At 38.8% G+C, this 15444-nt stretch overlaps 1 protein-coding gene across 8 annotated transcripts in view; it reads left to right on the top strand.

Moving 5' to 3' along the window:
* Positions 1–15444, top strand: part of ITPR2 (inositol 1,4,5-trisphosphate receptor type 2) — a 439774-nt gene that overhangs the window by 181396 nt on the left and 242934 nt on the right. For all 8 annotated transcript variants that reach the window (XM_059682415.1, XM_059682414.1, XM_059682412.1 and 5 more), the window contains one exon: positions 52–225. In XM_059682415.1, the coding sequence (XP_059538398.1) occupies positions 52–225 (174 nt within the window). The remainder of the gene's footprint in view (positions 1–51; positions 226–15444) is intronic.

Below are 15444 nucleotides of genomic sequence, written 5' to 3'. Positions count from 1 at the left end.
GAATACGAAAGTTCTTAAGTAAATTAAGGGATGAAATTCTTCTGTTTCCAGGTGCAATTGCTGGTGTCCAATCAAGATGTAGATAACTACAAGCAAATAAAGGCAGATCTAGACCAGCTTCGTCTAACTGTAGAAAAATCTGAGTTATGGGTTGAGAAGAGCAGCAGCTATGAGAACGGAGAAATGGGTGAAAACCAAGTGAAAGGTGGTGAAGAGCCAATTGAGGTTTGTTTTCAGTATCTATTTTGAAATAATTCAAATGATATCTTTTGAAACATAGGCCCCACAGTCAAAATTGTTTATAAAGAATTTTTTTTTTCTGAGTAACAGAACATAAAATTTTCATTTGCCCAGTCAATTAACTGCTTTAACCTGCACTTTGGGTAATTCTTATCAATTGCTACCACTTCTTACCTCATCTGCCTACCTTTCCACTGAAAATCGTGTAATCCAGGAATCGGGACAATAGGAGGGAGTGAGATGGAGGAAAAAAAAGGAATGGGTTTTTAACCTAGACCTAAAAAAAAGGTGAATTTTTGTTGTCATCATTCACTGTGGCTATTTATTGCAACTTGTAAACCGTTCCTTTCATTATTGTGACAATAGTATCTAAACGGAAGGACAATATATGCTTTATTATCAACATGAAAATACCAAAAGTCTAGGTTTGATCTGAAGAGCAGTAAGATGATGATGGTAAGTCTCTGCTGTATTAGTTTTAGTTTTCAATGGAGTAATTAGTTGCTGTTTTCACTAACTATGAAATAACCATTAAATTTTTAAAACAGTATTTAAATGATAATACTTAGATAGTAAGCCAGTGCCAATGTCATCATTGATGATATAGTAAATTTCTTAAAATGTCTGCATGGGCAGGTAGTTAGTCCCCACCAATTCATATATACCTACTACTAAGGTTAGAATTTTTTTTTTTGACTTCAAGTCACGGTGATGCTGTAAGTTCAAACTTGAACACAATCTTTTTATCTATTATTTCTTTCTTGCTTTCTTGCATTGGTTAGTGAGATTCTCCAGTACAATGTTAACTAGAAGTGGTGAGATTGGTCATTTTTGTCTTCTCATTTTAAAGGTGATAATTTTAATATTCCGCTACTGAACATAATGTTTATTTTACATTTTTTGAGGATACTCTATCAATTGAGGAAGTATCCTTCTATTCCTAGTTGGCTAATTATTTTATTTTTTACCATGAATAATTATTGACTTTAATTAGATGTAGCTAATGCATCTATCAATGTTATTTTTCTTTAATCTACTAATTTTAATAACATGAATCACAAATACAGCTTCTATCATAGTAAGCTTGCATTCTAGAATAAAGGCATCATGTTGATATTTTTTATGTTGCTAGATCTGGTTTGTTAATACTTTGTTTAGGATTTTACATCTATGTTGTCAGTAAGATTGGTCTGTAATTTTCCTTTCTTGTACTGTTCCTGCCAGGTTTAGACTAGTTCCATTGAACAAATAAGGTGCAAAATATTACCATTTTTTGTGTGTAAGATTGGAATGATCTGTTCTGTGGATGTTTGGTTAAACTTGTCTGTAAATCTGCCTGGGTCTTGGATTTAGTTTGGGGGATGATTTTAATTGCAGATTAATTATTTTTAATGCTTATAAATTCATTTAAATCTTCTATTTTGGACCAGTGATATATTTTAAGTCACATGTTTTCAAATTTATTGCTATTATTTATTCATAGTCTTTCATTATCTCCTATATCTGTAGCTTCCTACCACCTTTTCATTCTTCATATTATTTATTTTGTCTCCTTTCTTTTCTGTGCCTCAATTTTATCACAGTTATCTATTTTATTTATCTTGTTTAAAGAACCTGCTCTTGGCTTTGTTAAGCTTCTGGATTTGGTTGCTATTTTATTATATAGTTATTCTACTATTCTCTAACCTTTTATGTTGGCATGCTTTTCAGACTTTAAAACAATTTAATGGTATATTTTTCCTTTAAGAAGTTGCCTTCCAGAAATTTTGACAAATGGTATTTTTATTATTGTTCAGCATTAAATATTTAAACATTTCCATTATGCTTTCTTCTTTGGCCCAGAATCACTTGGAAGTGAATTTAAAATTTTCCAAATGTATAGGTAAATTTTTTTTGTTTGTTATTGAATTCTTAATTAATGGTGGCAAGAAAATCTGGTTATGATGATATCAGTTCTCCAAAATTTTTTGAGACTTGCTTTTGGCCCATTATACCATTAAGTTTTGTAAATGTTCTATGTGGCTTGAGAAGGAATGAGTGCAGGATTCCTTATATATTGTGCTTAAATCATCTGTCTATTTACTACTATTTTTGTTTTCTTAACATATCAGTTACTGAGATTTACTGATATTTTCTACTACAATGGTAGGTTTATAAAATTTCTCTTGTAGTTCTATTGATTTTTATTTTATATGTATTAAAAGGCTATTTTATTAGATGCGATATATTTTGTTAGATGCTATATATTTCACAATATGTTTTACTAGGAACAAAACACTTTCATCAGTTGAGAATTCTTTGACTTCTGGTTATAGTAATGCATGTTTTCTGGCTTTTTGTTGCTTCTGTTGAGAAGTTTGCTGTCTGTAGACTAGTGTCTGGCTTTAATTCTGAAACTCTAACTAAATGTATATTAAACCTTGTTATTGCCTCCAGATCTACTAGTTTTCTTTTTATATTTCCCTTACATGGGACTTTGTTCTGAATTCGAAAAATTTCTTTAGAGTCATATGAATCTACTTAGATATGTCTTATTGGCCAATTACTCCACCTATTGACTTTTAAGTTCCAGCAATTATATTTTTCATACTTGAAATAATATTTTTTTCAAATATCTTTGGTCATTTACAACCACATTTTGTTGCTTGCTATTTTTGTGATTACATAAGGATCTTTTATAGCCTATATGTAATAATTCCATAATCTAAATTATTTGAGAGTTTCTTATGATTCTCACTTCATTATATTTTTGGTCATCTTTGAAATGAGCTTATATATATATTTTTTAAAATAGAATTTATTTTCAGATTTAGAAAAAAACTTGTACAGAAAATACAGAACTTTCCCATATATTAATGATTCTCCCCATTTCCTCTGTTATTAATGTACCTAGGTTTGGTATATTTGTTACAATTGATGAGCCAATATCGACACATTATTATTAATTAAAGTCCATAGTTTACTTTAGATTCACTCTTTGTGTTGAACAATTGTATGGCTTCTGACAAATACATGTCATTTATCCACCATTACGGTGTTAGACTGCCCTGAAAGTCTGCTCTGCTCTTCCATTTGTCCTTCCTCATGAACCCTTGGCAACCACTGATACATTAAAAAAAAAACAAAACATATATATATATATATATTTCAGAGAGGAAGGGAGAGGAAGAGAGAGATAGAAACATCAATGATGAGAGAGAATCATTGATCAGCTGCCTCCTGCACAACCCCGCCACTGGGGTCAAGCCCGCAATCCAGGCATGTGCCCTTGACCAGAATCGAACCTGGGACCCTGAGTCCACAGGCTGATGCTCTATCTACTGAGCCAGACCAGCTAGGGCACCACTGATAATTTTTAGTCCCGTTGTAGTTGTGCCTTCTCCAGAATTTCATATAGTTGCAGTCATACCGTATATAGCTTTTTGCAGACTGGCTTCTTTCATTTACTAATAGACATTTGAGGTTCTTCCATCTCCTTTTAACACAGGGATGGGGAACATATGGCCTGTGGGCCATATAAGGCCTGCAAAATCATTTGGTCTGGCCCTGCCAGGGCATTAGGGGTGAGTTAATTAAATGTTTGACCAAATATAGCAGGCTTATTTTTAAGTTGATAATTTTGTATTCCCCTGCGAAAGATGTTATAAGTATTCAAATGGCCCTTGGCGGGGAAAAAAGGTTCCCCACCCCTGTTTTATAACTGGCTAGTTCATTTTTCTTTTTTATCACTGAAAGAACTCCCTTGTCTGGATGTACTACAGTTTGTTTATCCATTTATCTATTGAAGGGCATCTTGGTTGCTTCCAATTTTGAGTAAAGCAGCTCTAAACATTTGAGTAGACATTGAGCTCCTGTCTTTGACTTCAGACCTGGAGGTTGAAATCTGGCATGCTTTCCTCCTTAGAGTATCTGTGATGGCCTATGGCTGTGGCCAGGGGGCACTGCTAGCCTGAGACCAAGTCAGAAGGCAGTGGTCTGGGTGAGCTCCTCAAATATGGCACTTGCTCAGAGTAAACTTACTCTCTGGCTTACAGAGCTAGTAGTATTGACATTTGCCTTCAGGGAAACTTATGTTACCTTGCAGCTTGGACCTCTCTGATCTGGCTTCAGGTTACATTTTTTTTTCCTTTGTAGATGGAGGGTGGGCTCTTTGGGGGTCATCCTTTATTTTCTGTGAATCTAGAAATGTACTTAAAATAGGTTATATATCTAGGATCTAGTAGTTTTGTAATAGAGGGCCATTTGCAGGTTTAAGTTCGCTATTATTGCAGAAGTCCTTGGGAATGTGTTTACTTAGATATTTAGTAATTTAGAAATATTATGAATTTAGATTCTTTAGAACTTTATATGTGGAATGCCTCTGAGGCTTATGTTTAATCCAGAGAAGATTTCCGCTGCACCTGTGAGGCACTTTAAAATAAGTTTTGTAACCATATGGAACAACGTTTTTGGCTTGGGAATTTAGGGCTCCTTTATTGGGAATGCTAGTCCCAACCTTGAGATAAGTGGGCTTGTCTTTGTATATAGGAGCTCAGGAGAGTTATTCTCCCCACGCCTGTTTCTATGGCTTCTGCCAGGCCAAATCCAAGACGTGCTCCTTTGCTCTTCTGTGGACCCATCTTCCCCTGCTTTATCTCTGTAGGTGTCTCCTTTAGGTATTCCTGGTTCCAAGGCAGGCTCTCTGATCAGACCTTCCATCTTGCTTGGGAACCAGGCTTTGCTTCCTTTCCTTGTGTGTGTGTATGAGACATATTAAAACTCAGTGTCCAGGCCTGGCCAGTGTGGCTCAGTTTGTTTGGCATCATTACGTGCACTGAAACGTCGCCTGTTTGATTCCCAGTCAGGGCATATGCCTGGGTTGCGGGCTTCATCCCTGGTAGGGGGAGTGATCGATGTTTGCTCTGATATCAGTGTGTCTCTCTCTCTCTTTCTCTAAACAAAATCATTAAAAAATTTTTAAACAACAGCAACAACCTCAGTGTCCAGGTTATCAGGTACAGACTGATGCCATCAAGGCCAAAATTAAATCCAGTGTTTGATAACGCTTTTGAAAATTTGATGTCTTTCTGGCCTCCAATTGCTTCCTTCTCTTAACTCAAAGATATTTTAAATATTTTATCTATCACTCAGAAGTGTTGTACAACTCCTACTTTGTCATATTCTATATTCGACAGTTCTCAACAGTGGAAAACTCTCTTTTATATCCAGCCCCTGTATTTATCCTTGTAATGTCTGTTCTCTGATGCCGGGTTTGAGGCAATGTCAGCCCCGTCTGAACTTCCTCTACTTGATTGCTGTCAAGTTTCCCCAGAGCAAAAATCTTTGTTTTGAACATTCTGCTTAAAGTGCTATTTCAGTCTGCGCACCATCATGCCTCCTTGCCTCTGTACACACCTGAATTTCTCATTTCCCTTCTTCAAGTTTGATATCTGGAATCAAGTCTCATATTCGAGATTTGACTCTTGGTGTCAAAGAATGAGCACACAGAATGGATCCTTAAAACAGTATGATGTAACGTTTGATTCAATACTGAGCTGTGGAGTATAGGAGAGGGAGAGGCCACTGTAGGCCTGGCTGCATGGAGAAGGCTTCCCTACTTGGAAGGATTGGGAGGATTTACTTAGCTAATGGATTCAAAAATAGTAACAAGAGAAGCAGAGTTCAGCAAGAATAAGTGATTTAAATGTATTTGAAATAACTGGAATTTGGGAGCCTTTGAAGATTCTTGGGTAGGGAGGGGAGTAGACTGTCTAGGAAATGGTTTGGCAGAACCCAGGGTGGTTCAGCAGAACAGGAGACGAGGGGTGGGGACCAATTAGGAGCCTCTTGTCCACGTTCAGGTGTGAGGTTATGTAAGCATGAGCCAGGGAAGTGGCTGTATACAAGTAGGTGGATTGAAGAGCCAGGAGAATAGAACATTATAATTGATGAATATTAGGTGAAAAGAAGTGCGAAACTACAGAGTTACTAACTTGTACACAGCCAAACAATCCATGTTCTGCAATGAACCAACTGCCAAAGACAGTGAAAGTTTATTGTCAACAGGATGAAATATGTCACAATCTGAATGGAAACAGCCAGTCGCAGGCAGCTCTCTAGCAGGTCATACAGATAATCATCCTTTGTTGTGTAGTAAACCCTTACAAAGGCTCTAAACACAGGATGATTGACATTGTTTTCAAACAGCTCATACTAATGTAACGAGGTGCCTGCTTAGATATCAGAAGACCAGATAACTTAATTTGGTTCTTCATTTTAGTCATAAAAGAATGTTTCCAATAACATAAAAGTGTTGTGTGTTTTTTTTCCCCCCTCAGTGATAAGTTGTGTTTACTCTGGGCAATAAATGTGAATTTATGGTCCATCTATGAACAAATCTCATATATGGTCCAAAATGATCCCATTACTGTACTTGATCTCTTATAAATAGGAGGATGGGATGGATTTGGTCATATAATGAATCCATTGTGTTTTTGTGTATTATAGTGTTTTCTTTTATTAAACATATCTTCCAGGGACTAAAGACTATACCATCATTGCTGAAAGCTTAAAAGCTAGAGTATAGCAAGTTGGCAGTATCAGTAGCATTACTAATTCATCACATTCAAATACATGTTGACTTCTAAATATAGGAAGGAGGGATTAACTTCGGAAACTGTATCTGAGTGGGTTAAGTCAGGATTGCCCTTCATGTTCATCCACCTCTTAATTAAGGATTGAGAAGCAGGCCACTTGGGTATCACAGTGCTTCTTAAAGAAGTGCCCACTCATGTTATCTGTTTTGGCTGTTAATTTTTCTTCACAGTGATTGTGCCTATATGGATATATCTATATTTATCTCACATCTGTAATCCCTATGTGTGGTTCCTGCTTCTTTAACAAAAACACAACACTCTCTCACTGATCTAAAGTCTGATGTTTAAACCACCTACCTAGTTTTTACTTCAAAGACAATACATACTGGTATTTTTGTTTTCAGGGTTTCCAATAGATTCTTTGTCATATTCATGCATTCTAGATTTATATCTGCTGTGTTTTGCTTCATAACTTTTTGCTCTTTTAACGGATGTGTGATGTAAGGAATAAAATGAACTGAAAAAAATATCCCCAGGGGCTCACCCTGGGTTGTCTGGACAACAAGCTGGCCAGACTGGTTTTGTGAGTGCATGTGTGTGTGGGGGGGTGGGGGTGGGGTGTGGGGGGGGTTGGGGGTGGAAGTGGGGTGGTTATCTTCTCTTCCAAGAGGCTGTACCCTAATTTGGTTTCTGATGGGACCTGTGGCTTCTGCCCTTCAGGAGGAGCAGTCCAATTCCTGTGGGTCCATAGCTGGAGTACCTGATCAATTCCAGAGAGCCTGGTGCCAAGCCTGGTAACCTATCTTGATTGATAGGTTACTCTCCGACTTGCCCTGAAGAATTTCAATGAGGTGGGGGTATGGGCGCAGCTCCTCAGAAATCTAGACCCATACTCCTGTTGAGCAGAGTGCTCAGCACCTTTTTTGGGATGATGGAAAGAAGGGGGATACATGCCTTCTCTACTCTTGTTGACATTCAGCTTGTATTTCCCCTTTCCCAATAAAGTTGTTCTTTATCTATGCTGGGTGATGCTGTGGAGTATCCTGGGCATGTGGCAACCAGGGGGACCCACCTGGGGTGAGAAGTAGTATTTCTCACTTTATATGATGATTTTAAACAGCCTTCTACTTAAAAGTCCTTTCAGAAGAGTTCCTGATTGTTTGCATTTAATGATACAATCTCATTGTTGAGTGTTTTGTGTTCTTTCTGAACACCAGCTTTCCTCAGAGGCACTTGAATTTTAGTTTGCAGATTTATCTTAGTGAGAGAATGAATTTAATTCCTTTCCTTTTCTCCTTTTCTTCCCTTCTCTTCATTTTGTTTTGTTTTGTTTTTCTATTTCTCCCTAGCCACACCTTCTTTTACTGATGGTACATATCCCATTACTTTTTTTTAAAAATATATATTTTATTGATTTTTTACAGAGAGGAAGGGAGAGGGATAGAGAGTTAGAAACATCAATTAGAGAGAAACATCTATCAGCTGCCTCCTGCACAGTCCCTGCTGGGGATGTGCCTGCAACCAAGGTACATGCCCTTGACCGGAATCGAACCTGGGATCCTTGAGTCTGCAGGCCGACGCTCTATCCACTGAGCCAAACCGGCTTGGGCCCCATTACTCTTTAAAAGTAAAGACTGGTTTCCATTTTTTGCCTACCACATCTGATCCTTTTTCTTTGATGAAGCAAACAGGCAAGGAGGCAGGTCCCTCTAGATTCTAGAAGGATATCTTGAAAGAAAATTGTGCTTTCCCAAGTGTTAGTACTTGGATTCTGCACAGCAGGAAATAGTTCTGTATGAACTTTGTTTCTTTGGCAAAACTTGTGATTGACAGACTCGTGATGAAAGTAACTGGTAGAATGTCTAACCTTCATGACTTGGTCCAGAAACATCCATGAGTTTTAGACAGCTCTTCCTACACTATCTGGTTGAGGGATGCTATCGTAATTGCACAAAGAACTTTTATCCATTAATTTTGGAGAGTGATTTTCTGAGTTTTCCTTTCATGGGATTTATTTTCTTGTCTCTGTTTTCTATTTTTTGCCTCAGAACTCATCATATATTTTACTTGTTTATATGACATACTAGAGGCCCCGTGCACAAAAATTTGTGCACTCGGGGCAGGGGGATCCTCAGTCCGGCCTCGGGGGATGTCCACCTGCTAGCTTAGGCCTGCTCCCTGGGGGACTGGGCCTAAGCAGGCAGTCAGACATCCCTCTGGCAGACCGGCAGCCCTCAGGATATGTCCACTTGCCAGCGGGGAGCAGGCCTAAGCTGCAGTCTGACATGTTTAGCACTGCTAAGGAGGCGGGAGAGGCTTCCATCACCACCACTATAGTGGCAGCTGTCAACCTGGCTTGTGGCTGAGCGGAGTTCCCCCTGTGGGAGTGCACTGACCACCAGGGGGCAGCTCCTGCATTGAGCATCTGTCCCCTGGTGGTCAGTGTGTGTCATAGTGACCAGTCATTCCCAGTTGTTCTGCTGTTAGGGTCAATTTGCATATTACCCTTTTATTATATAGGATAGAAGCCTGGTGCATGGATGGGGGCTGGCTGGTTTGCCCTGAAGGGTGTCTCAGATCAGGGCGGAGGTCCCCGCTGGGGTGCCTGGCCAGCCTGGGTGAGGGGCTGAGGGCCGTTTTCAGGCTGGCCACACCCCCTTCAGGGTGGGGGGTCCTGCTGGGGTGCATGGCCAGTCTGAGGGAGGGGCTGATGGCTGTTTTCAGGCTGACCAAGGCCCCCAGTAGGGACCCTCACCCCATGAGGGCGTGGCCAGCCTGGGTGAGGGGCTGATGGCTGTTTGCAGGCTGGCCATGGCCCCCAGCCACCCAAGCCCCCAGTGGAGACTGGCTGGAAGCAGGTGTCTGGGATTTATTTATCTTCTATAATTGTAACTTTGTTGCCTTTAGCGGAGGCCACAGCTGTCCAGGTAGGTGGGAAGCTTGGCTTCCTCCATTGCCGGGGCAACCAAGCCTCCTGCTTGCTCCAGCTCTGTGGCTGCCAGCCGCCATCTTGGTTGGGTTAATTTGCATATAGTCGCTCTGATTGGCTGGTGGGCGTGGCTTGGGGCATAGTGAAGTTACAGTCAATTTGCATGTTTCTCTTTTATTAGATTAGATACTCCTGTCCTTTATGCCTGAGCTAAAGCTACCTTAGTTAATTGCTAAAGATGAGTATCAGTTAATAAGGCCTTTCACAAGACATGGGTCTGAAAACTAATTTTTTATTTTGCGCCAAATGTTACTTTACACATCTTCATTCTATTTGGTTGTAATGTGAATTTTTATATGAATTTGGTTCTTTGAATTACTTCCACTATAAGAATCTTTCCCCACTTGCCTTTTGGCTTACATTAAATTAATGCTGTTTTAGCATAAACTATCTGACTTGTATTTTTTTTCTACTTTGCTATTTGTTCTCAATTTATTATAAGTTGTTAATAAGGATTAAAGTTCCTATATGGTTTCTTTTCCTCAGAAAATGGCTTATAAGGAAACTATGGAAGTTGATTCATTCAAATCAGAACAAATATCATTAGGTGAAGTATAAATATTTCTGCAATATTTTCTTGCTAAACAGTGAGTCTAAAAGAAGGTGCTGATTCCTTTTTCCCACATTCTGTGCATCTAACGCCCTCTCACAGCTACGTTGGTGTGGGCTATCATATGAATGTGACCAGCGAAGCTTCTTCCATTCACATATCAGGTACCAGACATAGTCTCTGTGAGCTCTATTATATCCTTGTTTTTATTTCCTGTACAGTGCTTCTAAGTCACCCTGCTGACTAAAGGGTTGCCCGTCCTTTCTACATTTTATGTAATAGTGGCAAGTATTATATTAAAGAGTATTATATATTGTAGTATACAAATATTGTAAAAAGTATTATATAAAAAGTGTTGTACATCTCTGTTTTATAATGGATGTCTGTGTTATAATTATATTCTTATGAAAACAGCTATTCATTTACATCGAACATACTTATCATTAGTCTAGTCTTTATTTTCCCACTATCTCTCTAAGCAAATAATACACGCCAGTAGCACATACTTTCTTGTTACCGTATGTACCAGAGATACAGATAGTCAAGGATAAAGGGGTGTTTTCTAGGACCTCTGATTAACCATTATTAAATACTCATTCACATGACATCAAATGAGTAAAAAAATACTAATACTGTATTTGTGTTGGGAAGGGAAAACAGGTTTGGGATAAGGTTAGGAATATGTATTTACCCTCTGGAAGAGAAGGGACTTGGGCCTGAGTTGAGTGATGTCTGGAGGGAAATTATCTACTAGGAATGGTGGACAGAGCCTCTTCTGTGCACTGTAGATCTCAGGCCAAGTCTTCAAGCACCCTTAGGTGCCAACCAGGGAAACAGAAACTCACCCATGAGCCAGGATTATTAGCTTCACATGAAAGGTCAGATAAGTAGATTAAGGGTAATTTTTGGGCTTCTACAACACTCTGGATATCTCCCTAAATGCCTGTTACATGATGTTACTCTTAGATGGCAGGAGAAAAAATACCTAGTCATCCCACAACGAGGTTATCTGAAGGAGGTGACATTTATTATAAGAGCTTCAATTAAATTATAATCTGTTTGGTCAATCACATCCAAAAGACTGATTATTAGATTTTTTTTTATGTTTTGGAGGGAGGTGGGCAGGGGAAGGGAAGATATTTGACATCTGAAGTTGGGAGGAGAGTGATTGGTAAATGACGCCTCTGAATTCGGTTGAATAGAGGTTACAGAAAGAGAAGGCCAAGGATTCAGATGGTGAGCAAAATGCTTTCCAGTCCTGTGAGGAGGGTCATCCTTTAACTTCAGTGTGGTGGGGACAAGGAGAAGACATGCACTAAGCTATTTGAATCATCCAGCTGCAGGTGCGGGCAGTCCTACATTGTTGGATTTGGAAAGTTCTTTCTTAAAAGCATGATTTCCCTTGTTTAAATGAAGGAGATGGAGCTCCATTAATTGGTGCCAATATTTAGTTCATTATATAGTTCACACAGTATTATTTTCTTGTATCGTTTTACTCTTGATATATGAGTGTCCTTGTCTGATGCAAAATAAATTGTAAATGGAATTCGTAATAAGATCCAACATTTGATTAGGTATTCACTCTTTGAGTCTTCACCTAGAATCCTGCTGCCTTTCCAGTTTGCAGACTCTTCTAGAAAATTCTAGATCCTTCTAGAGTATTCTTGATGTATTGTTTCTGAATCTACTACTACTTTATGTTACAGTATATACTATGCAGTTAGAAATCTAGCTGCCTCTCTAAAATCACTTAACTAAGTAGTTTTCCATATTGCATTAGAGGAAATAAAATTAAATTCTTCCAGATGATAGAAGGCAATTACAATAAAGTACAAGGACTTTTGGAGTGCAGTCATTTTTCTTCATCACTGTTGTCAAAAGGAAAATTTGGATATCTATAAGCATGCCACTGTTCTTAGTATTGCACACTTTTTTGGAGCCTACTCAGCCTTAGGACTTTGAATCAAATTACACCTCTACACTTTCCACCTTACTAGTATTTTGTCATTAGAATAAAGCCAGGGCTTTGTAGATTTGTCCACTGACCTAGGACGAAAGTTGTATAAGATATAAAATACAACCAATTTCTCCTCTTTGTGGAGGAAAACTCTTGGAACACCTTCAACTTGGAGCATTTGGGCATCAAAATAAGAAAACAAAACTTAGCCATGGTTATATAGTTTACGTATTTCTTAAATTCCCCTAATTACTGCTTTGGAGTCATCCAGATGTTCTGTGGGTCCATATTGGTGTTCAGTTTAATTACATTAAATTATTTTCTAAAATTAAAAGGGGCTGTTTATTGAATTCTCCAGTGTTGACTCCTTTTGTAGACTGCTGGCAATTTTTAATCAAAATGTTTATTCTTCATAATTCTTATACTTATAGAGGTTAGCATTGTCTATATCCTCCCCTAGGTTGAACTAAAGAGCTTTTTTGTAATGTAGTATGAGATTAATGTAGTATGAGCTTTGTGTGAGATTACTTTTCTTAAAACAAGACAGTTGCTTTTTCTTTAGGTCATTGTTTGAAAAATAGACTTGAATATATCTGCCAAAGGTTTCCCTTTCTTTTAACTGTGTGTTTTTTGTTTGTTTGTTTTTTAAGTTGACATATATCCAAAAGCTCTCTTTTCTACCTTAGGAGCTTTGTCAGTCTTTAGACTTGGTAATATCTTAATCCTGCTTTGTGGTACAAAATTGGTTTTCTTTAATATTTCTTCTCTTCTAGAGAAAAATGTACATGATATTTAAAAAATTGATTTTAGAAAAGAAGAGGGGGGGGGGGTGAGAGATAGAGAAAGATTAATGTGAGAGAGAAACATCTATCAGTTGCTTCCTGTACATACCCTGTCTGGGGATCGAACCAGTAACCTAGATATGTGTCCTGACCAGGAATTGAACCCGCAACCTCTTGGTGTACAGGACTATGCTCCAATCAACCAAGCCACCTAAGCAGGGCAATAAGGTCTTTTAAAAAGTCAGCTTTGCCGAAACCGGTTTGGCTCAGTGGATAGAGCGTCAGCTTGCGGACTGAAAGGTCCCAGGTTCGATTCCAGTCAAGGGCATGTACCTGGGTTGTGGGCACATCCCCAGTAGGAGATGTGCAGGAGGCAGCTGATCGATGTTTCTCTCATCGATGTTTCTAACTCTCTATCTCTCTCCCTTCCTCTCCGTAAAAAATCAATAAAATATTAAAAAAAAAAAGTCAGCTTCCACCCAGCCAGTGTATCTCAGTGGTTGAGCAATGACTCATGAACCAGGGTGTTTATGGTTTGGCTAGATTTGCAATTAAGGCACAAGCCCAAGTTTCGGGCTTCATCCCCAGTAGGAGGCATGCAGGAGGCAGCCGATCAATGATTCTCTCTCATCATTGATGTTTCTAGTCCTCCCTCCCTCTCCCTTTTTTTTCTCTGAAGTCAATAAAAACATTAAAAAAATAAAATTCAGCTTTCACTTTTATGATCAGAAAGGGAAATTTAATTATATTTTTAGATTTTGCAATTTCTACTTCTCTGCCAGGGTTCTTATCCCAACATCAAGAAAGGTTCAGGAATCTGGAGAAGGCCGTGCGTAGATGTTAAATAAGAGTCCAGAGACTAATAAAGAGTCCAGAGACGAGATATAATTTTGAAAGGCATTGGGGGTCAGAGGAGCTTAGCTAAAGGAGCTAAGTTCTAAGGTCTTAAAGTCTAAGGTCTTATGTTCTCCCATCCCCAGGACCCCATGCTTTTTATTAACACAATTTGTCCTGAGGCCAGGCAGAGATATACACTTCAAAGGGTATACACAAGCATTGTCAGAATGGAAGAATTAGCCTACGGCTGTTCAGGTGTTTGGCCAGTAGGAGGCAATAACATGTAGATTAAGATGCCTTTTAGCTGTCTGGCAGCCGCAATCTATTTAATGTATCCTATTCAGGTTTGGGGAAATGCCCTCAGCCATTCCCAGATGCAGGTGACTACATGTGTGACTCAACCCTGTTGAGTCCCCAAATCGCATCAACCTTTTGATGAAACTCTTGAAGTTATGACCAGCTGGACTTGGTCTCCGGCACTTCTCACTATAAATTATTGTTGCTATCAAATAGAAAGCCCATTTGTCTCATTCTCTTACCTCCAGTCTCTGTGTAAATAGTTTCCATTTGTATTAGCACTTGGACTCCTTCCCTCCTCTGCACTGGCTTCACTTACATATATAGTTTTTCATTTTTTTCTAAAATGTTTTAGGATTCACTTAGTGTTTATTGTCTTACAGACAATATCTTGCATGTTTTTCTCTCTTATTTACCTGGCGTGGAGTTGAACTGCTTTCATTTTCCTCCTAGAATTTATTTGTATAGATAAATGACACAGCCCTGAATTCTACAGTGATGTTTCGAAGGCTTTCAGTGTTCATGTCCTTTACTTTTTGCAGTTCTAATTCTATTGAATGAAAGAGACATGGTAGTCAGAAAGGTAGCAGGTAACCTGGAAGAGAACCACGTCACAATAAAACAAAAAGAGCAGGGTTTAAAGAAGATGGTAGTGAAACGCCAAATCAAGTGCTAAGAGAAAGTTTTGGTAATGAAAGTCATTGGCACGTACAACACCTTTAGCACAATTTGTTATAGATTATTCTTTGGAGAAATTTAGTGGGAACAGTAATTGGAGATGCAAGACTACTTCCCAGAATGGGCAGGATCACTGCAAGGGCTTGGGTGGCCTCAACTTGGCCATATTTTTAAAGAGATGAGAAAGAATCAGTAGAGGGTAAAAACGGCCTGTGCACAGAGATAGGAAGGAAGCAGGGAGAGGAGGCAGGGAAGATGGCATTTTAAAAATCCATGCATCAAGAGTTCTTTCTCTCTGAGGCACAGAAAGGAAGGTAGTCAGGCTTGTGGGTGATACTGGAAATTTTCAGATGGAAAGAGGAAATGAGTGTAGGCAATTTCCATATGCTCAGTAAAAGTGGCCTAAGAGGTTTCTTGCTAAGGTAGAGTTCAGGCTGGGAACCTCCATCTTTGACAATAGTTGCCTGGAGAGAAGCAAAAAAGGATTACAAAACTTACCGAGAAGTGGCAAAGACTCAGTGTTGATCAAGGCACTCTGC

The sequence above is a fragment of the Myotis daubentonii genome, chromosome 2 (genome assembly GCF_963259705.1).
Source record: "Myotis daubentonii chromosome 2, mMyoDau2.1, whole genome shotgun sequence".
In the NCBI taxonomy this organism is placed as follows: Eukaryota; Metazoa; Chordata; class Mammalia; order Chiroptera; family Vespertilionidae; genus Myotis; species Myotis daubentonii.
The sequence above is the reverse complement of the archived record's forward strand: the minus strand, read 5'-3'. Positions and strand labels throughout refer to the sequence as shown.